At 44.7% G+C, this 22,033-nt stretch overlaps 1 protein-coding gene across 9 annotated transcripts in view; it reads left to right on the forward strand.

Moving 5' to 3' along the window:
* The window catches only part of LOC105832504 (serine/threonine-protein phosphatase 2B catalytic subunit 2), a 118,351-nt gene that overhangs the window by 78,189 nt on the left and 18,129 nt on the right, over positions 1 to 22,033 (forward strand). For 5 of the 9 annotated variants that reach the window (XM_036291069.1, XM_036291071.1, XM_036291074.1 and 2 more), the window contains exons 5-9: positions 3,049 to 3,194; positions 16,027 to 16,166; positions 19,191 to 19,362; positions 19,544 to 19,670; positions 19,960 to 20,040. In XM_036291069.1, coding sequence (XP_036146962.1) covers positions 3,049 to 3,194; positions 16,027 to 16,166; positions 19,191 to 19,362; positions 19,544 to 19,670; positions 19,960 to 20,040 — 666 coding nt within the window. Of the gene's footprint in view, positions 1 to 3,048; positions 3,195 to 16,026; positions 16,167 to 19,190; positions 19,363 to 19,543; positions 19,671 to 19,959; positions 20,041 to 21,467; positions 21,471 to 22,033 lie in introns of all 9 variants that reach the window. The other 4 variants (XM_036291068.1, XM_036291070.1, XM_036291073.1 and 1 more) reach the window with 1 other exon arrangement.

Raw genomic sequence — 22,033 nt, forward strand, 5'->3', positions numbered from 1 at the left:
TCGAGAAAATTGCGATTATCTTTCTAGCCGGGCTCGAACCGCTTTTCCTACCTCGCGCGATACGAAGCCGCGATAGCACGCTCGCGCTGAAACGGGAGTGTTCTTTTTTTTTTTCCTTTCACTCTCTTTCTCTTTAAAATGAAGGCAGCGAGAAATCTAACGGCTCCGAGGTTTGATAACTCTACCGTGCGCATTTATTTCTCGTACAAACCGAGGTGAAAAAGAAAGAAGAAGCCGTTGCGCGTTCCTATCCGAAACGCCCCAGATATTATATTGTTGGTAATGCATTAGGTCTCGCGATAATATGTCGCGTTTTTCCCCCCCTCTCCACGCCGACGCTTCTCCGACGCCGCGGCGCACATTTTTCTGCCAATTCGGGTAACAATGACGCGAGAAAAATGTAACGCGCTTAACCGTGACGTATAGAGAAGTTCGATACCGGTTCTATCAAGATAAATGCGCGGTTGTTCCTTGCTCCGCCGTATATCTCGTATACCCGAAATATATCATTTTTATCACGCTGTGTCTAGCACTGTAATGCGCACGGTGGCGCGGGGCTTCGATCTCGTATGAAAATCTTGGAATGAATAGAGCCACAAAATCTGAAAAGCCTTTCTCCTGCAAAATGTTAAAAAAATCTCATATATTTTTAATATCGAAATTATCCTACATGCCTACATTTAATTCTAATCTGTGTAGATACGCTTCTGTTTCGTACGTCTCTTTGTTTTAGAGTCTAAAACAAAGGCGTCTAATTTAGAGCGTCATACAGGTACATATTTGTTTCGCGAAACTTGCAACTTCATCTCTGTCTCGCGATATGCGATGCTGGAAACTAACGATCGCTTCTCCCGAAGGTCGCACGCCGGAGCTCGAGAAAACGCATTATTCCGAGCGATTCTTGTGTCGCTCGCGCGCGCGTGCACGATGCCGGGACGCGGTGGCCGCGCGCCAAGATCGCGCGGCGTGTCGTTTCGAAATGGACCTCACTGCCAAAAACGAGATCCGTTTGTCCGCGAACGCGCAATTAATTCGCTTGGCGATTTCGCCAAAGCCGTTTTTCATTTTTGTTGCGGGACGCAGCGTGTCTCGCATAATAGTAAGACAAAATGCTGCCTGCGAAAATCGGTAGTCCTTGCGTATCTTTTGCGAATGGCACGTAAAACATACATATTTCAGATTTGTTTAATTTTTCAATTATAATTAAATCGATTATTTGAGAAAAAATATATATATAGGTAAAAAATCTTATTTATGGAGAATTAAACACTATAGTTTTTACAATTACAGTAGCAAAAATAATTAAAAATATGTAAAAAATGCTTTATTATTTTACATCAAGTGAGTGGAATATATCACTGTTTTTAACTTATTTTTTAAGAAACTAATTTTAAAAAATTTGATTTATGTTGTTTCTCGACGAAATAAATATTTTCATATGTAAAATAAGGTTTTTTAATTAGGAAATTCTATAAATGTAATGATACACTCCTCTATAAATTATACATGATGTATAAAAGAGAGGGAAACATATAACGTTGAATTTAAATATGCTGGAATGATTCATTATTGAATGTTTTTTATATGTAGTATAATGTAAAGAAAACACGTCACATATATCCTGATATCTCGATTTTGACAAGAATTAATTTATTATGTTATTTCTTAAATGATTGATTTAACTAATCTTGCACTGAGAAAAAAAATATTGTTAATTTGACAAAATTTTCTAATAACGACAAAACTAAATTAAAATTTTGTCAGTTCAAGAATTTATATCGATTATTTAACTTAAATGCATAAATCTTTATTCAAGTATTTATATATTAATTGAAATATATAAATACTTGAATTTAGTCAAATTAAAATTTTTTTCTCAGTGTGTTTTCTTTTATCGTTATCTGTCTGGTAAATTTAATTAATTATGATGCTGTACTTGCCAATTTTTTTTTAACATCTCAGTGGCATCTTTCTTTATCTCTCTTGTTTAATAATCTCGAGACATGGAAGCCTCCGTTCTTGGCGCGATATTACGGGCATCCACCTCGCAATACTTCAATCTGCAACCCCAAAGAGGCACCCACGTCCACCAGCCGGTCGTTCATTTGCGAGATCTCGTGAAGGTCCTCGAGTGACGATCCGTTTAGCTTCAGCGCCGACAAATCTTTATCCTGTCGAGATTACTCCGCTTTATTGGTAGGAAATCCTTTTCGCGCGTCACCTCGAACAACGATTCGACGATCCTCCGTCTATATAGTAAATACAGATTGCCTCACGTCAATTTCCGAGGTCACGCCTTAACAGGAAACGTGTCATAAATGGAGAGCGATGGCTCGAGGAGTGAAATCCTTCTGAGAGTTAAAGTTTTACCATTTTCATATGAAACAACGTCATACGAGTTAGTTATAAAAGTAATCAGAACTTGGAGTCGAAAAAAAAGGGGGGGAAAGACAGAGAAAGCGCAGGGGAGGGGGTTTTACCCCCGCAAGAAATGAGACAACAATTACCCGCTCCGACTTTAGCTGCGGGCGGAACGGTTTATCGCTCGCGGGCGAGCTGTCGGCTGCACTCGGGGCGAGACGCGCGGCGAAATTTCAGGAACACAAAACAGGCGTGGACGGCCACCGCGAGTCATCGTCCTCTCCGTATCCTGGAGAGTATCTATTACTCTCGGCGAGAACCGCGACGTGAAATAGAGCCCCCCGTGTGCCCGCCATCCTTTTTACGACTCGTCCGCGGAATGGTCCACGGCCGACTACGCGCGTTTCACCTCGCTTGCTCAAGGGGATCTTTCCTCCATGACTCCCTCGCGTCGCCTTTATTTTTCCCTCCCTCGTCCCGATATTTTCGCCCAACAACGGATTAGACGTGTCGACCCCGACGACGACGGCCCCCCCCGCGTGAAAATGGTGGCCGCATAAGGGATCGAAAACGACCCCCGACACATTCGTACGGTCGTACGTAAACGCCATAACGCTAAATTGAAATACGAGATAACGCGCGAGAAAGATCCGTTGTTTAATCGTGGATCCTACTTTCTGCTTTCAGGTAAAATAAAATACTCCGAGAGGGTGTACGACGCGTGCATGGATGCCTTCGATTGTTTGCCGCTCGCCGCCCTCATGAACCAACAGTTCCTCTGCGTACACGGCGGCCTGTCGCCGGAAATTCACAATTTAGAAGACATTCGCAAAGTAAGTAAATTCTTTTACTCGTATTAAGATTTATACGTTGTATAAAATTACGATTTGACATAAGAGATGAGCGTCTTCTAGATAAGTGGTGACTTCGCGAAACAAATTCTTCTTGTCGATATTCATTTGATACCTACAGTTACCGTTGATCGAATCATTCACCAAGTAATTTTTACGGAACATCTCGGTGTATCTTTTGTGACAGTACTCAATTTAAACTTGTCGGAATCGCTTTTTCGCTGTTTGACTTTTCGCCAACTTTGGACGCCCTGAAAAAGAGTATTTGATTTTTTGCTATAATTGAATTTTAAAATAATTACGGTTAGAAGTGCTACTTTTGACAAAAAAAAAAACTGACAAAAATAGGGTTGCAATTACTACAATTTAAATATAATTAGCACACCCGAAAGTGATTCTAAATTACAGTAATTTAAACTACGGTAATTGCAATCTTTTTCTTATTACTAGGACACATTGTACATTATTATTATTATTATTTGAATAATGTCCAAACCATAATTATTTTAATATTCAATTATAGTTAACGAATACCAATTTTCTCTCAATGCCAGGGACTCGAATCACGAGATCTGGGATGGCGTTGCGTCTTAATGAGGCGCTGTCATTGATAATTACGTTTCCCCTTTCCTCCTACCTCCCTTCCCCCTCTCCTTCTCTCCATGCGAATTAGCCTTGATATTATTTCTCGTAATCGTGCCGAGGCCAATCGTTCGATCGGCGGAGAGTCCAATGACACTCCGCGCGCGCCGGAAGCGAACCAGGGAGAGCACCGACGTGCTGCCACCTGCTCTATCGATCCATCCACCTACGCCTTTCACCTTCCTGCATTGCGTGCGGCACACACATACACACACACACACACACACACACACACACACACACACACACACACACACACACACACACACACACACACACGGGCGTGCGTGCGGTGCACGCGTATACCCGATCACGCGCGAGTAAGCTCCCTCTCCTCGCTCCTCGCGCCTTCGGCTCTTACCTTCGTATCCGCCGTATTCCAGCGGCGTGAGACGGAACTGTTTGCCTGCGTCTCTCGATCTTGCAGATAAACGAGAAAATAAATATCGTATAACTGCGGAAAACGAGACACGGTAAATATAGCCGTGTTAGCGCGCATCGTACTTGCACGGTCGCGCTAACAGAATTGCCAACGACATTCGCCATCTAACATCATCGCGCCGGCCTTGTTCCGATCCCCAATGTGTAGACGTTTAATCATCAGGTGCGTTAAAACGCCCGATAGGTAGATTGCACTCGGTCGCGTCGCACCGATTGTATTTACCCGGGGTAAATAACTCTGTCGACTCGGCTCTCGGCGTGTATCATCGTCGCGCAGCGTCAAAGCGAGCGATAAACAGGCAGGAAATAGATTCGCGTCTTTCCGGGGCGATTTTTCCAGACTGCCGCGTCTCTCGCGGTGCTCGCGAGCTCCGAGACTTAACGCGTGTTCCGTCCGTCTTTTCGAGAGCTTTTTCTATCCTCTCTCTCTCTCTCTCTCTCTCGCGCGCGCGTCTTTTCCGTGTATCGCGTTTCACGTTGGCAATCGAAATTTCCGAGTGACACCTCGTATTTTCCTCGCGCTATCGACATCTCTCGGGCTTCGCGCTTGACACGCCCGTCCGGGAGAAAGAGGGAGGAAGAGAGACGACGGAGATGCGCGATGGAGCGGTTTCGTATTTCGCCGCGCGCTCGTAAAAATTCGCGCTATTTTCATATTATCGTAATCCGTTTCGTCCGGACGGGGACGTCCACGGGTTTGAGTTTTCACGACTCAGCGCAGCTGCCTGGGAGAGGAGGAATCTCGTTTAGCGCGGAACACGTCCCGCTTTTTCCGCTCTCGCGATACCATCCCTCGTAAAGATACACAGCGTATGAGAGATAACGGTCGAATCCGAGTGAAAAAGAGAGAGAAAGAGAGAGTGGAGGAAGAGATTCGGATGAAAGAACGCGACGATCTCGCATTAACGACCGACGGATCTCTCCCGTCCGTGGCCGGCGTCTCCTGCTTAATTAAGGGAAACGAGACGCGCGATTACAATGATGCGGTGCTGTAAAACGGGACGTAGATTAATCCCTCCGACCGCTCCGGCAATTTGGAACGTGACATGTTCGGAATAAAAGTTCTCCGCGGAAAACGCGCTCGACTCCGCTGCAAGAGAAGGAGGGAGAGAGAGAGAGAGAGAGATTCGCTCCCCGCGGGCGAAATATAATGGGGAATATTGCGCGGATGTAAACCCCCGATTGCGGGACACTGCGTGCCGAGACTTGTCTTCCCAGCATTCAATTAGGATAATGCGATTCCTCTCCTTTCTTCCATGGTAAACTTGAAAATTGATCGTGCAATTATTATCGTTCAGCTGCTAACGCTTAACGTGCTCGGGAACGCCTCGAGAAAGGCGGCAATAAATACCGCTCGCCCGCCGAGCAAAGTTTTCCCTCCCCCTCCCCCTCCCCCGAGAATTTATCATCGTCATAAGTTCTAATCGCGGCTTCTCGCGATTTACCGCCGTCACCGGCCAGAATTTTCGAGTGCCGTGTTTTATTTCCGAGCCGGTTTTATCGCCGGCCTTTCAGGACGTTTGATATGGAAATCGACAGTCCCGGTAGGACGATATCGCGACTCCTTTGAGAGCAAGAGCCCGTAAAACGTGACCGTGCGCGTCCCACACCTCGGAAGTGCTCCTCAGCGACGCTTTAACCTCCTTTCCGCCTCTCGCTATCCGTATAATCGTCCTGAATCTTTGATCGTGACTCGCACGCACAAGGTGTGCCCGTGAAGGTAAGGGAGAAGAAGTTGGTTTCGCCATGCGAAACTCAGTATTGCAACGTGGGTGGAGTACTGAGGTGATATTCTGGTCTAGAGCGCGAAAAAATTTGCCTGTTTTCAGAATTTTTTCAAAGAAAATTGCACATTTTTTCCTACTTTTTTACATCTTGCATATATTTAATAAATTTTGACGTGAAATGTTTTTATATAATGTAAATTTACAAACAAATTGCATGAAATAAAAGGAAGAATCACTTCTCGGTCTAATCTTAATGTTCAATAATATTTGTACATTAATTATTAAATATATGCTTCAGTTTTATGAAACGGCATGCCGAAATATTTGTCTTTTGCAATTTTAAACTAAAGTTAAAAGTAATATCGTTAAAGTTAAAATTAATTTCACTGTCAAATTTAATACAGTGTTGTAAGCATCTTAAATTTTTAAATTTCATTTTTCGAGTCGACTCTGACATGATTTCTCAGAAATTATTGAAGTTATTGAAGTGACTTCAACTTTTGCGTATGTATAAAATACGTAACTGTTTATTGAATAAACTAGGATAAATAAAAAGTAACAAAATGAAAAACGCGGTTTTAAAAATTAAACATCGGTTTTTTTAACATAATCAATTCAATTTAGCACGTATGAAAAAATAATTTATATGTATCGCATTAATTCTAGTTCTGCTTTTGAAATCGTATCAACCGAAAAAATATTCGTTTTTTACATTTTACTTTACATACATACAGTTTACATAACATGAAGCCAACAAACATTTAACATGTTGTATCAAAACTTGTAGATATTTACTAAATATCAAGTCTGCAAGTTATAACTGTGTAAAAATACAAGAGAAAATATGTATGAGTTATTTTCTTTAAAAAAAATTTTGCAAAAAATGGGCTTTGTGCTTTAGATTAGAATTCTTCCTTTCAACCATTCATCCGTTACTCTTTCTCGAAAATAGTAAATCACGAGTTGTATTTGTAGAAAAACACGCGTCCTGTTTTGAAAACGTTAAAACGCTTATGTTCGCGTAAACGGTGCAAGTTGTTAAAATCCTACAAAATCACAAAACACGTGTAGTTTCATTTCAACAGCGTTCCATTTAAAAAAATCTCTCGCCGCAAGAGAATTAACTTTTGCGCGTTATACGTTCCCCGCGGGGAGAGTCGGAGCGCGAAGGGTTAATCATTAAACGACTTAAAGAATCCCGCTGAAATGAACATCGCGAAACGATCGGTGCTAATCTCGGAAATCGTGCGAGGGCCGTAGATCTGCATTAAAGCCGTCCAATTTCGTATCGGTCGTGGCGCATTAGCTCCGTTTAATTTATGAGATGAGCGGCGGTTCTGAGAGGGATGGGGGGTGGAGGAAGGAGGATAGGATCGTGCAGGACGGCGCGTGCATTTTATCGTCTGAAAACTCGCGATTTATGCGATCGTGTTCCGGAAGGTGGCCGCTTTAAATAGCGGGCGAGCTCGTGCTATCGCGCCGTGCTATTAAGTTAATCGCCTTGCACGCCTCGCATGCGCGTGTATGCGTGTCGCGGCGCGAACCCGTTTTAACAAGTGCAATAATAACAAACAGAGCGCGAGAGCAAGAAGGACCGACAGGAGAGGTATAAGGAGCGAGGCAATCTTGAAACGCGTCGACCCGCCAGGGCGTTTTCTTCGTAGAAAGGTGGAAAAATTGAGAAAATCGTATCGCAAGGTTTCCACCTTAATCTTCAATCGGAAACGCAATTAGTACGTATAGTATGTATAAGCGCCGTAAGTATATTTATGTAACGTAATGTAAACTGCCGTATGAGTGGCAGGATTTTCTAAGAATTTTCCGTTTCCTAGAAATATTACTTATAAATTAAAATGTTTATTCCGTTTAGGGACTGTAGGTTTCTAAAATGAGGGCGGTATGCAAAATCATTTCAAATGAGAAAAAGATTTATTCTATGAAAATAATGTAAATATATTTTAAGAACGATTACTGATTTTCTATAATATAATAGTTAAAAATATTGATAAAATAGACGTAAGAAGAATACAACAAATATATTATCTGTTTAAAAGTATCTAGATTTTGTTTCTCCAGTTTGAACCTACGCCATAAGAGCTACATCTATATCTACACTGACAATGCTGTTAGAATTACGTAACTTCTTTCCTTTGTAGCGTTAATAATAATCATCGCTGTTATCTTTCAGCGCATATCTTTAAGAAAATTTTCATGAAATTACGAATCATATGTTTTACTGCCGGTTTTTTCCCGCCCGTTTAACGTGACATGTCGCGTCCACGTCAGAGGATTTCATCCCACATCCTGAGGGCGGATTATAAAATTGTAAATCATGTTTATAGAAATCCGAAACTGCATAATTTTCTGCTATTCATGTCGGCGTACGGACGCTCCAGTAGATAAACACGAAGCTACTCACGCATATAGCACCACGCACACGTAGGTCGTGAGATACAAATCGCTCTACAAACTACGTTTCATAAATATTTAAAAACTGATACGAGTACTTGTTTACTTCCACGACGGAAGGTATCCGCGATTCCGCTCGACGCTCGCTGATCGCGACGTAAACGAGCCTCGTGACACGCTTCTGTAAAAAAAAAGCCGTCGTCGTCGTCGTCGTCGTCGTCGTCGTGATTGAACGTAGGTGGATGGCATATCTGGCAATTAATAATCTCCCGAGTCTTTTCCCGCTCGCGCGCGCGCGCGCCTGTCGTCCATTTATACTTGCGAAGAATCGACGTGGGAGATAGAAGGATGAAAGAACAAAAGGCCAACGTGCACAACGACCGTCGGGCAATCCTCTAACGATCGTTTCCGGCTCCGCGGAAACATTTCTGGAATCCCCGGGAACCGAGGAAAAAGGGTGACGACATCTTTTGAAATCGGGGTAACGCCTGTCCAGCGATGTGAGATTTTAGAAATCCTATTTCATTAATAGCTTGACATAATTGCAGGCAAATATTTTTTTCTTTTGCTACTCGTATATAAAAAAAAATTATACCTCCTGCGGATTAATTATACAATAGAGTCCTGAAATAATTTCAAACCGTATCGAGAAACAAAAACGGGCGAACGTGGGAGAAAAGCGCGGATGAGAGCTGTGTCTACTCTTTCCAGATTACGAGCCATTCCTCGGGGGAGATCGCGCGATAGTTAACCCACTTCTTGCCCGCGTCCTCGTCCTATGATCGTCCCCGGCTTCTTTCCCGACGTGAACAATCGCGGAAAACGAGGCTGTAGATACACGGGAGAGATGGGAGGGAGGGAGGGAGGAAGAAAATCGAAGTGAAACCCTCCTCGCTGTGCTTCCCTCGATCCAACATTTATCGCGATTTGGTCGCGCGCTATCACGAGCGGCTTTCGCCAACTCCTCTGATTTCCCGAAATCGGAAAACGATCGGAAGTCGGTAATTGCAAGGACAAATGCTTGCAGACAGCTTTTTCGCGTGAGTATTTTTAAGAACTTCCGGGCCACTCGCCTCGTCATTTTTCCCCCCGATGCATTTTTCGTCTCGCCGATTGTTTCTCAACATTGGGCAGCGGGAGTGCAGCATCGATAACTCGTAAATAACGCAATACGACGGTAAATAAAATACGCGCAATGTATCTTCTTTCCTTCGTCGATTCTTTTCTTTTGCTGCGTTACACGATCCCTGTTATGGAGAGTATGTTAATTTATAAAATCATAATATTTGGTTGCTCCCGGCGAGCAAAGAGACACGGAATACCATGCAGTATGCAATAGACACCCCCTCCCTCTTTCTCCCTCTTTCTCTCTCTCTCTCTCTCTCCCGTTATACATTATTCCGTGTGTCCCGGTGTATAAAGGCATGTTTTGCGAGCATCGGTGTAGCGATATGAATACCAAATGACGTCGCGGAACAACGCGGCCACTCGTAATTCCTTTCCCGCCGTATCTACACGCCGGTGACGGTCGCAAAAACCGAGTTTCGCTAAGCTCCTCCTAACGGTGTTTGCCTGGCGGAGCGGGATTCACCCGAAGTGGTGGGATCAACGTCTGGACGGGCGAAGTTTTATATAATCCGCCCGTAAGACGATCGCAACGCGCGTTCGGGATCGGACTTGTTGGCGAACTTGTCACTTTAATTATGCATCGTCGGGGGTATTCACTGCGACGCGCGTCGCCGTCTCTGCCGTCGCGCGAGTCGTCGTGCGTCCCAACCCCTCCGCGCCCCTCCGTCGCTTTTTTAATATCGAGCAGCTGCGAATTAAATCGCGAAAAAAAAACGTGCTATACATACCGTAACATAGCGTTCAATCCCTCTGTTCCGTCGATCGAAGTAAAGTTTTGATTTAACGTCGAGCATTAAAGTGGTACATCGTTACCACGCGTGTTTTCATGCCGTAGCGAAATGATGCGTAAAACGTTTTTACCTCGCGGTCCCTCATCGATTCGCCGATTGAACCGGGCGGATTACATGCACGCGCGCGGCGATCCGTGCGAAATAAACGCCGGAGCCGGAGGCCGACGTTCAACTTCGCTTTAATGCGGTAAATTCGCTTCGGCCCTTAACGGCCGGATTGAACGGTTTTTCTCGTTTACGAACGCCCGCTATTGTTCCGCGCGGGGAAATTTTCATTAAAAAAAAAAAAAAAAAAAAAAAAACCCCTCGTCCGACCCCCGCGCGGATCAGGAACCGCTAATTATTTCCGTTAATTAGTATAACAACCGCGCGTGCCGACTTCATTAACCCCGTTCGGCCACCTGAATAGACCACATTAATGCATTATTCGCTTCTTTCTGTTCCCGCCTCTCCCTCCCAACTCCCCGTTCTCCATCCGCTTGCCTCCTTCCTTTTTTCTCCTCTTCCTTTCATTCGTCGCGACCGCCACCTTTGTGCTCTGAAACTTCGCACAAAGGCGACAATTGTTCGTTTCGCTGCCTGCGGGAGAGATTTTCTTCGGCAGCGTACAAAGGCCAGTGCGCGCAATTCGCTTAAAATTCTCAATGACAAGCGCCCGTCGTCTCTGCGCGCTGTCGCGCGCCGAAATATCCCGCGTGCGATGACTAACGAGCCAAACTACCCGAGAAACTTTCGGAGCTCCCAGGATACGGCGATTACGCCCCAAAGTACCCCGGGTATCGCGTTCCAAGAGAGAGAGAGAGAGAGAAAGAGAAAGGGAGAGGAAGGGGAGAAGCCCGACGAGATCGCGCGCGCGTAATCGCGTAATCGCATTATCACGGGTATACACTCTTCGCGTGTGCCGGATCAAAAATCACGGAAAGGGGTGGAGTTTGCGTTCTTACCCAGGCCGCGCCCTGGAATCGTTCCCGAAACGAACATCCGCGATCTCTCGCGCGCGGGGGAAAGCCTATTACTGCCGGAAGAGAGGCGCGGATTAAGGCGTTTTAGTTAATTAAGGCACATTTAAGGTGGAAACTTTGCTGTTTTGTTACTGCAGCTTTAGCGTACCCCCGCCCCCCCCTTTTCCTCCTTCCATGCTCGCACTTGCGATTCCCGATGTACATTATTTCAAGAGGCGTATTTAATCAGGAGACTCGAGTTCGACGATTTTGTCTCTTTCGCTTAGAGAAAGTAGAATATTTGTCGAAGTGTCTCTGACGGACGAAAAAGGCATCGGCAAGCTTAATACAGAACCGCCGTAGATTGTTTTTTTCGTTCAACTTCATATACGTTAGACTTTCTCATCTGGTTTCCGTACTTCATATGCTGTCTCTCTCTTTCCCTCACTGTCTCTCTGAATCGCGACGACGACAGCGAAACGACGTGGACTCGCGCACGACGCGTTTATCTTTGATCTTTACGTGTTTTTTTTTTTTTTTCAGAGATTATTATAAATCGCGGATAAAGGGGTAAAACGCGATTGAACACGCGTCATCGCGTGAGAAAGAGAAGAAAGCGCGAGGGAGCGGGCAACGTGGGCGGAAGGGGGCCGCACGATTGAAAGGGATCTCCACGTGGAAACCGCGTAAAGGATACCGTTGAGATATACTCTATGTGATACACGACACAAAGCGTAGCTGTCCGAGGTATCGATCGGCATCGGCCGCAAGTATCGCGGCGGTGGCGGCGACGGCGACGGCGACGTCGGGATCGCGGCGCGAGAGAGAGAATCGCGCGTATTCACGATAGGGAGACGAGAAAAAAGGGTAGCCCGGGGAGGAAGGAGGGGGAGTGGGGGCGACGCGATTTTTCGTCCGTAATCCACGGACGGTGCATAATATCTCTCAGGGGCACGGGAAACATTCCATTAAGGAAATGAGCCGGGCGTCACGTTAAATTACATTTGTTTCGTGCCGCGAAATGACGCTTTCTTCATCCCCGAATCCACTCCTCGCCACTCTCCTTTCTCCGCCGTTTATTTTTGTTGCGAATGCGCCACTGCGGCGACCGCGATTTGGCCCGAAATTTTAATTAATGTTTTCCCTCAAACAAACGCGCGATTAACGTACTGTTCCGTATTTCCAGAGAGTAAAGAGAATTCGCCGCGTTTACTCTCGCTCTATTAAGTAATTGCGACAAACGATGACAACTCACTTGCATTGATAGAAATTCCGTATCTCACTGTGATACTTGTTGAAATACACGTTGAAAGATACCACGCAAACTGTATTTCACATTTGTGAATAGTCTGAATTTAATTCTGGCACATTTAATTCAATTTAGAGACACACTCCGATTTGAAAAAAAATAGAGACTATTTGCCGTTTGCTCTCACTGTATCAAAAAGTAATCAAAAGTCAAGTAATTGCAACACAAATGACGACAATTTATATAAACAATCCAAAATTCTGTATTTTGTTGCGATACTCGTTGAAACGTACGTTACGTTTGAAAGATTCGACGCGAACCGGACTCCATATTATATAGAATAATCCGAATTTAATTCTGTCATTTTCTGTAAAATTTAATTTAGTGACGCGCTGCAATCAGATCTCGCTACGTCGCATTTCAAGAGAGATTCATCTTTTACGTAGGCGCGACATGTAAGATCGATATGGAACGAAGAACGGCAAGACTGCACGAAGGCAGGGCAATGAAGCGCTATTACGTATCATTATAATAGACACTGCAAACATGATAGGAGACATAAGGCACGCTCGCTTCACTTAATGCAGCTGTGCTGTCATTATTGCGCAGTAACTGCTCATTATATCGTAATAAGCGCCCAATACGTCCGCGTGTCTGTACGTGTTCACGCGGAAACAGGTCGCGAACTAATGCGAACCCATTCGACGTAATTACGCTACCTGTTACGTGAAACTCGTACCCAGCATCAAGATCACGGAGTGCAACTTCAGTTCGGCTAATCCGATGGAAGATGGAATCCGACGCGTCGATAGTACCGCGGAGACTCGCATTTCGAGAGGAGATCAAGTAGTCCAAATTACTCCTCATTAATTTTGATTAATTTTTTTTAAGTTGCCCTGAAAAAAGAAAGTTGCTAATTTAACTAAATTTTTCAACTCTTGGTTAAATTTCTTTAGTACAAATGTTTATGTGTTTCAGTTTAAATATATACATACTTGAATTAAAGTTTAAATATTTTATGTATTTAAGAAGAAACTTAAAGTTGAAAAACTTAGTCAAATTAATAAACTTTTTTCTCAGCGTACAACTCGTACTAAGTAATTCTTTTGGCATCGACCGTTTCTCGCTTTTGTGAGGAATAGAAAGTACGATGAAGTTTCCAATATTTCTTTAATAATTTCCCTCTTTTACGATATCAATTCATCAACGTAGACAAACGTAGAAAAATTTTATGTTTCAAATTTTAATATTTTTTAATTTACCACATGTGCTCGCAACGAATTTGAGAACGAATATTAATTTGATTTTTATAACTTAAGCTTGATTGCGAATCAAATGCTTTATGCCGCATTTGCGAGAAAAATTTTACATTTTTGCGCTGGGAGACACTTCGTTCCTCGTGTCGTTTATCTCGGTTAAATATTTGATGAATGAACGCTCCGCTCGAAATCAGCTTTAATCTTTGCACTTTGGATTATTCCCATGCCGATTACAGGACCACGTGGAATTATTTTACACGGGTAGATCGCACATGAGCACGTGAAAAAAATAATAATTTTTAATAAAATATACAAAAAAAGGTTGACAGTGGGCGTCGAATCGCAACGATATTGCGAAAACAGATTGAGAATCGATATCGTTTTGTGAAAAATAAAAAAATGGTAGCTTCGCTATTTTACATATGAAAAATTCCAATGTAACGGAATGTAGGGCAACAAAAAGTTTATAAATAACATAAACGGAATCTCGCGATCTCCGTTCTCAATATTTTATCCGCGTTGATTGCATTCCGAGAGAAAGACAGAGAAAGGAAGGAAGGAAGAACGAAAGAAAGAAAGAGGAGAGAGGCGAATGTGTTTGCGATGAGACGAGACGTTTCGCGTCTCGCGCGAAATACCTATCTACTCTTCTCCCGAAGCCATTCATATTCATGGAAGTCATTAAACGCGATTTCCGAAGGCAGCCGGGCTGGCTTGATTGCGTACGGAATCGCGTCGGCGGACTTTTCTCGCTGAGATTAGATCAACGGAACAAATATTTGAGTGCTCTCGTTGTACGGCAAGACTCTGTCTTTGCGCTCTCTCTCTTTCTCTCTCTCTCTCTCTCTCTCTCTCTCTCTCTCTCTCTCTCTCTCTCTCTCTCTCTCTCGTCTATCTATCTATCTCTATCTTTATCTCTATCTCTCTTCTTCGCTCTCCGTGCTCCTCGATATCTACTCGAAGACGCACTCGTCCGTCGAGCAAAACTTCGCCGTTCAAGTTTTCGAGCCTCTAACATCGATTCGTGGGATAGTGGCTCGGCTCTGTGGCCCGAGAATAAATCCGCGCCGCGGTTTGCGAATGTTTCATGACTTTGGGAGGGAAAACGGGACCTCGTCATCTGCTCCGTGTCTGTCTCAAATAAATAATCTCTTGGCGGAATTGATAACTAAGCCAAGATACATATTGGAACAGGTGCTTAGGATAGCACCTGCTTATACAGAATTCATATGAATACGTGCGTTCCGTTAACACTTTCCCCGTTTATTAATTCGGGAGATCGAATTCGTTAGCTCTGGAAAGTTACACAAATTTTCACGTGCACCATTTTCAATGTTATAATTATATGTCAATTCCTCAAGGATATATATATAACATGGCGTTAGGTAGATATCACGTAGGATCCGTGCGATAGGATCTATCTCCGTCGCGAGCAGCATTGAATATCGGATTTCGGTGCTTAGCGATTTAGCGGCAACCAATAGGCATTTAGAAATCCACGCTGAACACATTGTTGTCAGGCCGGATAGCTTAATTAATGCAATCTGCAGACGAGCCGGCTTACGTGTGCCTTGTTTGGCGCTGTCGCGATACGTAAGCTCGCGGCAGACATTCGCCGCCCTCGAGACCCGACTATGTCGCGTTCGATACGGCGTTTCGACGCTGTCAAATCGCTGTCAAGTTATAATACAACTCCAAGTTCAAATTATCTCCCGCTCATCCCTCTCTCTATCTCTATCTCGTGGCATCTCGCAAGTAGTAGTAGTAGTAGTTCAGGAGCCCATGACTTTCATGAATATGAATGCCCAGCTTCGAGAGAAGAGTGGATTTCGCGCGACGCAAAACGTCTCGTCTCATCGTCTCCACAAGCTCCGTCGGGGAGTGGCGGTATGTAAGTATCTGCCGTGACAGCGATTGCGGAAATCGAAATGAAATTTTAATACGGGGCGAGACCGACGGTAATCGGCGTGAATGAAGCCCATCCCGCAAATTAACCGGGGGCCAATCAGTACCACATAAATTTCGCGTGTAACGTGTAACGGACCGGCTAAACGCCCGAATAGGATACGATCCAAAGTGCAAACCGACCGAATGCCCAATGTGAGTTCGGTAAAGCCGACAATGGCCCGTACAATTACGCCGAAAATTACGGTGCGTTTGCGCCGAGCGACGTGCCGGCAGTTAATTCCTTGGGCTAATTCGATCAATGTTGATCTTGCTGTTGCAGCTGGACAGGTTCAAAGAGCCGCCGGCGTTCGGCCCGATGTGCGACCTCCTCTGGTCGGATCCTCTCGAGGACTTCGGCAACGAGAAGAACGCGGAGCACTTCTCTCACAATAGCGTCAGGGGTTGTTCATACTTTTACAGGTGAGTGCGCCCGTACTCTTCCCAAGTTTTTTTTCCAACGTGTCAGCTCAATACGCAACATGAATTCTAGTAGGATTTGAAGCGTGCACGGGAAGAACAGTTTCGCTAAAAAGGCTAAAAATTTATTGACTAGAATGTCGACAGTATTGCTCATTAGGCAATATTTGAACTTTCTTTACAGTTATTTTGATGGTCCAACGAAATTATTTTATAATAATTTTTATATATACATGGCAAGAACGATTTTGCTAAAATATCTAGACATTTAGCTGGATACAGATTTAAAAATAATGTTAAAATAATTATGATATTCAAATCGATTTTGCTAAAACCTTTTTCCGAAGTATCTTTTACTTTATAGCAAAACTATTATTTTCATATATTTGTGAGTTTTAAATTTAAGTTTTATTGCTCAATTTATGCACTCTTGAAATTATAACAGTATACTTCTATTATATTTTTTCTCCTAGTTTTAAATAATTTTTTCTTCTTACATTTTTTATTTATCATTAATTGTGTAATATACGTATATACAAACAAGCACAAATAAAGACAAACTAGATTACAATTACGATATTTTATTGAGCCATACTGCCAATAAAGAAAGTTAAAAAAGGATCGCGCGTAATTGGAAATCAGAAAATGCAATTACAATACTTTTCGTCGATATATCGGTGGGACACGTCGGCACCGCGGTGTTAACGTAATAATAAAGGATGTATTAGCGGAGAAAAGGAAAAACGAGGTCAACACCCTACCGTTACCCGGTGGGTAGCTGGAGTCCTTTTTACCGCGGAAATACGATATGCTTGTGCGATACATCTCGTGGCTGTCGTCGGCCGGTCCTCGTTTTTCCCTTTCAGCCAACCCGTGGTTAACTCTCTCCAACGGGTAATTATCTCGCCGTCTGTTTGCGAGCAACGCAGCCGGAAGCGCGTTGGGCACATCCCTCGCGCGTTCACACAGCGTGAAACGAGGTAACTTTGGCTCTCCTCCCCCTCTGGGCTTCGGGAATTCTACAGAGAGATAGAGAGAGAGAGAGAGAGAAAGAGAGACGGAGGGAGAGAAAGATTTTCCTTCTTCGCCGAATCTTCCTACGTGCGCGTCACATTTTCGGTCCCTCGGTCGCCGTCGCCCTTCGTCAGCGTCCGCGGACACGTCCGCGGTTTGCCCCCGCGCGAGGATTAATAACGACCAAGTTATACGACGGTGTCAGCAAACCGCAAACACGACAGCTCCTCTCGCGGATCCGCTAATTATACGTACGGTCGTGCTAATGAGCGCCGAGATTCGTTAAGTGTCAGCCGGTGCTCTCTCGCTGGCTCGCTTTCGTAACGTTTCCCGTCTATTTGTTCACGTACGTGCCATGTGTGTCTGAAGCGGACTAATAGATTAAATTCCGGGAAAACGCGTTTTAATTCACCGTGGGGCAATCTCGGTATAAGAGAAACGACAAATTGGCATGAAATATTCCTATCGAGTGTCTCTATTTAAGGCTAACGCGGTACGTCACGCCAGCGCGAGATCGCACGTGTGTTGGTATTTTTCGAATATACCAGCGCCAGGAAACGTTAAGAAGGGGTGATTTATCGAGGTGATTTTCATAATCAACTTGTCCATCGATATATACATATATACATGGAACGCACACGGGCGATCGCGATCACGATAAGATAATAGCGGCCGTTATGAAGACGTCCCAGATAGCGCGGCCGTACCGGTCCGTTAATCCCTCGTTTTCGATTCCTGCATTATCGCGTCACGGTCCGGGGGATACGTGTGCATTAAGTTCCACGCGAACATAAATCACATCTCGCGTCTCGAGCAGTATGCAAGTAGCGCCCGGCTGTAATCGCCGGCGGTAGTCGTCCGACCGCACCGCGTACTCGTACCACTTACCCCGTCCGTCCCAGCCGAACGTCCGACGTAGTAATGAACCCCATCCCGCCCCTCTAATGACTCAAAGCGGCTGGGCACGCTGTTACGACGAGGTACAACACATCTCGCGGCGTCGCCATTTAACGTTCCACGTTAAAATATATAAATCATCTTATCGCCGCGCGCGCGCGCGCGTATCGAAGTTAAGATTCGACGACCCGGGGATCGATACCGGCACCACATTGGCGAGCGGCGCGGTTTTCGAGAGATTTCACCACGTCCATTAATCTCCGTCGGGGCTGTGAACGGGTCTTAATGGCCGTTAACGACCATGCCGCGACGTGGCGCAAACATTTCTCACGGTTCTTAGCCCGGGGTCAGTTATGGCCGCGCGTAAAAGGGTCGTCCCTGTTCTCGTTGACGTTCTCGCCGGGCTTAATTTGTTTACGCGAGCCGCCAACGTGCGGTGGTCATCGCCATCATCCGGGTGTCCCACAAAAGGGAGGGATATTATCTAACTCGCGTTGACGCGGCGGACTCGGCGATCTAATCCCGATGCTTCGCGCGATCCCAGAAATAGAGACTGAAGCTCCGATGTTAACTTCAATGTTAAACTCTAGCGCGCTCCAGCGAGTCTGCATAATAAATTCGCGGAATCGCGCGCACGCGGGGGAGTTGCGCCGCTCTCTGGACTATAGTTAAAACTGATCATTTGGCGTCCGCGCAATTGTTTTCGATGCGCGTGCCAAGAGGATACGCGGCGTTCCCGACGCTAGTCCAGGTCGCGTGTTTAAGACACACGTACATTTGCACGAGTATTCGCGTTGGTATAATTGTCCGGCCATTAAACCCCCGCGGAATTTACGACGAAAAAAAATAAATCTTGGCATTCCATTAACATTCCTTTTTTATGGCCACATTTATCCTACCACGGCAATTTTCATGTTATTCATTAGCACTAAGTGAATTTAATAATATACGGGGCGAATTAAGGCGCCGCGCTCGCTCGCACGCTCGGATAACTCCCTTAGCGGTAATTATCGGCAATCAGAAGCGCTCGTGCGCTCTTTCTCTCTCTCTCTCTCTCTCTCTCTCTCTCTCTCTCTCCTAATCTTAAGCGGTCAATCGATAATGTCTTGCTTGCAGTTACGCGGCGTGTTGCGACTTTCTGCAGAACAACAATTTGCTCAGCATCATAAGGGCGCATGAGGCTCAAGACGCCGGATATCGCATGTACCGAAAGTCCCAGACGACGGGCTTCCCGTCGCTCATCACCATCTTCAGCGCGCCCAACTATCTCGACGTGTACAACAACAAGGTAAAAAAAAAAAAAGAAAAAAGAAGCGTAGCTTCGCCTCGCGCCAGCTGAAACCGTAAAAGCTCCGGCATTAATTTAACCGTCGCATTTACGGTCAGCGCGGAGCGTTGTTCGTTTTATGACCGTTTGTGGACCGCTGGTCTGCAATCGTAAAGTCCCAATGTGCTCGTTGTGCTCGCAGGCGGCGGTTTTAAAGTACGAGAACAACGTGATGAATATCAGGCAGTTCAATTGCTCGCCACACCCGTACTGGCTGCCCAATTTCATGGACGTTTTCACATGGTCCCTACCGTTTGTCGGCGAGAAAGGTAAGTCGTGCTAGACAAGTCCGTTACGCTTCTGTCAAAAGTTATTCCTTTACGTGGGATTTTGTTTAATAATTTGCGAGTTTCAAAATGGATCCACAATGAAGTGAATCGATAAATATTTAAAAGAAAAGAAATATGAGAAAGATTTTAACGGAATAATGATTTTAGACGGGAAAGAGATCTCTTGAATTTTTAAATTTTCGAAATAGATAAGACGTTTGTTCGATTTATTGAAAGATGTGCTTTCAATTTAATTAAATGATTTCTTTTTTTTGCTTTTATCTTCCAGTCACAGAAATGTTGGTGAACGTGCTGAACATTTGCTCGGACGACGAGCTGATGAGCGACGGCGATGACGCGCTCGAGGAAGGTAATGTCTGCCATTTAGTTCTCATTCTTCACCTTAATCCATTTACACACTATTACTTTGCAGACGTTTCGAACAAGATCGACTCAGACTGGTCGCTCTTATATCGTGATCAGAGCCTCTCCTCTTTCACCCTTTCCGCTTCGGAAGCTATTTTTGACGTGTCTGAATCCTATTTGTCTAAAACGAAAATCGTGCATAGAGACACGAAACGAGAACCGACGTCTCGCGTTCAACGTTGAGTACGCGTCGAAAACAACAGTCCTCTCATCTCCGCCGTCTCGCGATAATCACAAAAAGCATTTTATTTAGAGCCTCGCGGTTGTGCAATCGCGTGAAAACGATCGCGAAGGAGGAGGAGGAGGAAAAGGAGGGCAATTCTTGCTGCAGCTCGTCCGAGATGTTCTCGATTAAATCTCACCTTCGGTAAATTCATTCCGCGTTCGTAGCGCGAAAACTCTGACGGCGGCGAGAGATGAGACGCGGGTGGTTTCAATCTTATCCGTCATCCGAAGGACAGCCGGACGGACGAGCGCGTGATAAGACGGGCCCCGAGATTCCTCGCTAATATCTGGAAATCTCTTACACAAGCTCCGACACGATCTAAGAGAGGCCACGTCATCCTCGCGCACCGGGGAGAATGCGCGGATTCATCCATCCCTCACGTCCCATCTCCACACCGTACCGATAGAAAAGAGTTGGAGACGATCTAACGATGAAAAATGATTCGGGATATTTCTCCCCCCCTTCCCCGCTCCCCTCCCCCTCCCTCGTTCCGCGAATCGTCGCATTCTCCGCCGAAAAGGAAGATCGATCGTCTACGTGCGTCACGGATTGGATAAACGGCGAGCGCGAATTTTGCACGAGAGAAGATTCGCCGCGCGAGTGTTCATTTTCGTCGCGGGTTGGAAACAGGTTGGAACAAGCCGCCGCCATTAATTTTTCGTTCGATCGCTTTTAATTTAACGCGATTTCGCACGGGAACGACGAAGCTTCGACGTGTTATTTTTTTTTTTTTTTTTTTTTCACAGTTCACCTCGCGGCAAATTTCGCGTGCACGATCGATCTCCACCGGTAAATTTCCACGGCAATTTCGTCGATCGTTCGATTTCGACGACACCTGCGAACTCTGCATATTCTAATAAGTATTTCTCATCAGACATCCCTACGATTCACACGATTGTTTGCCTACGCTCGCGTATCTCTCGAAAAATTTCATCTTCTCAAGCGGAAGTTAAAAAAAAAATTACGTACCGACGCGCGCGCGATCTCCCATCAAATGTTCATCGAAGAAAGTTTTGTAGAAAAAAAAAAGTAGTCTCTATCACCTCGCCTCCCCCCGCCCCCGCCACGATCTCTCACTTTTGTAACTTCCAGAGACAAATCTTGAATTCTCTTTCTGTTTGCATTTTCACTCGCTGCACGGACAGATGGTAAGAAACGCCGCTCGATTCTTCTAGACGTCACACGATTAAGAGCTTCATTGATTATCATTAATTTTTTAGCTATTTCATAGTAGTTTCTCGATGTCGAGTTACTTTCTGTTTCTTTTTCTATCTTTCTCTTTTCCCCACTTATATTTTTCTTTCTTTATTGTTTTCAATTTTTTTTAATTTCCTTCGCCGCGTCTCTCTCGGAAGGAGGAGAACGTACATACGTTCGCGTCTCTTTCTTCTCTTCTCCTCTTTATCTTCTATTCTGTATAATATCTGTGCGCGTGTGTGTACATATATATAAATATATTTTTTTCTATATATTTTTTTCTCTTTATCCTTGCCGTCTGTTTTATGGTACTTACGATTTCTCGCATCGAGGTACGAAGTTCTCACTTGGTTTTCTTTTCTTTTTTTTTTTCTCTTTTTCTCTCTCTGTCTCTCTGTCTCTTTTCTCTCTCTCCGTATCTGCTTTTCTTGGCATTTTTATTTTCACTTCCCCGATTACGTATATACATATGTGTGTGTGTAATACGACGTGTCTCGACGGCACATAGCCTAGA

The sequence above is a fragment of the Monomorium pharaonis genome, chromosome 8 (genome assembly GCF_013373865.1).
Source record: "Monomorium pharaonis isolate MP-MQ-018 chromosome 8, ASM1337386v2, whole genome shotgun sequence".
In the NCBI taxonomy this organism is placed as follows: domain Eukaryota; kingdom Metazoa; phylum Arthropoda; class Insecta; order Hymenoptera; family Formicidae; genus Monomorium; species Monomorium pharaonis.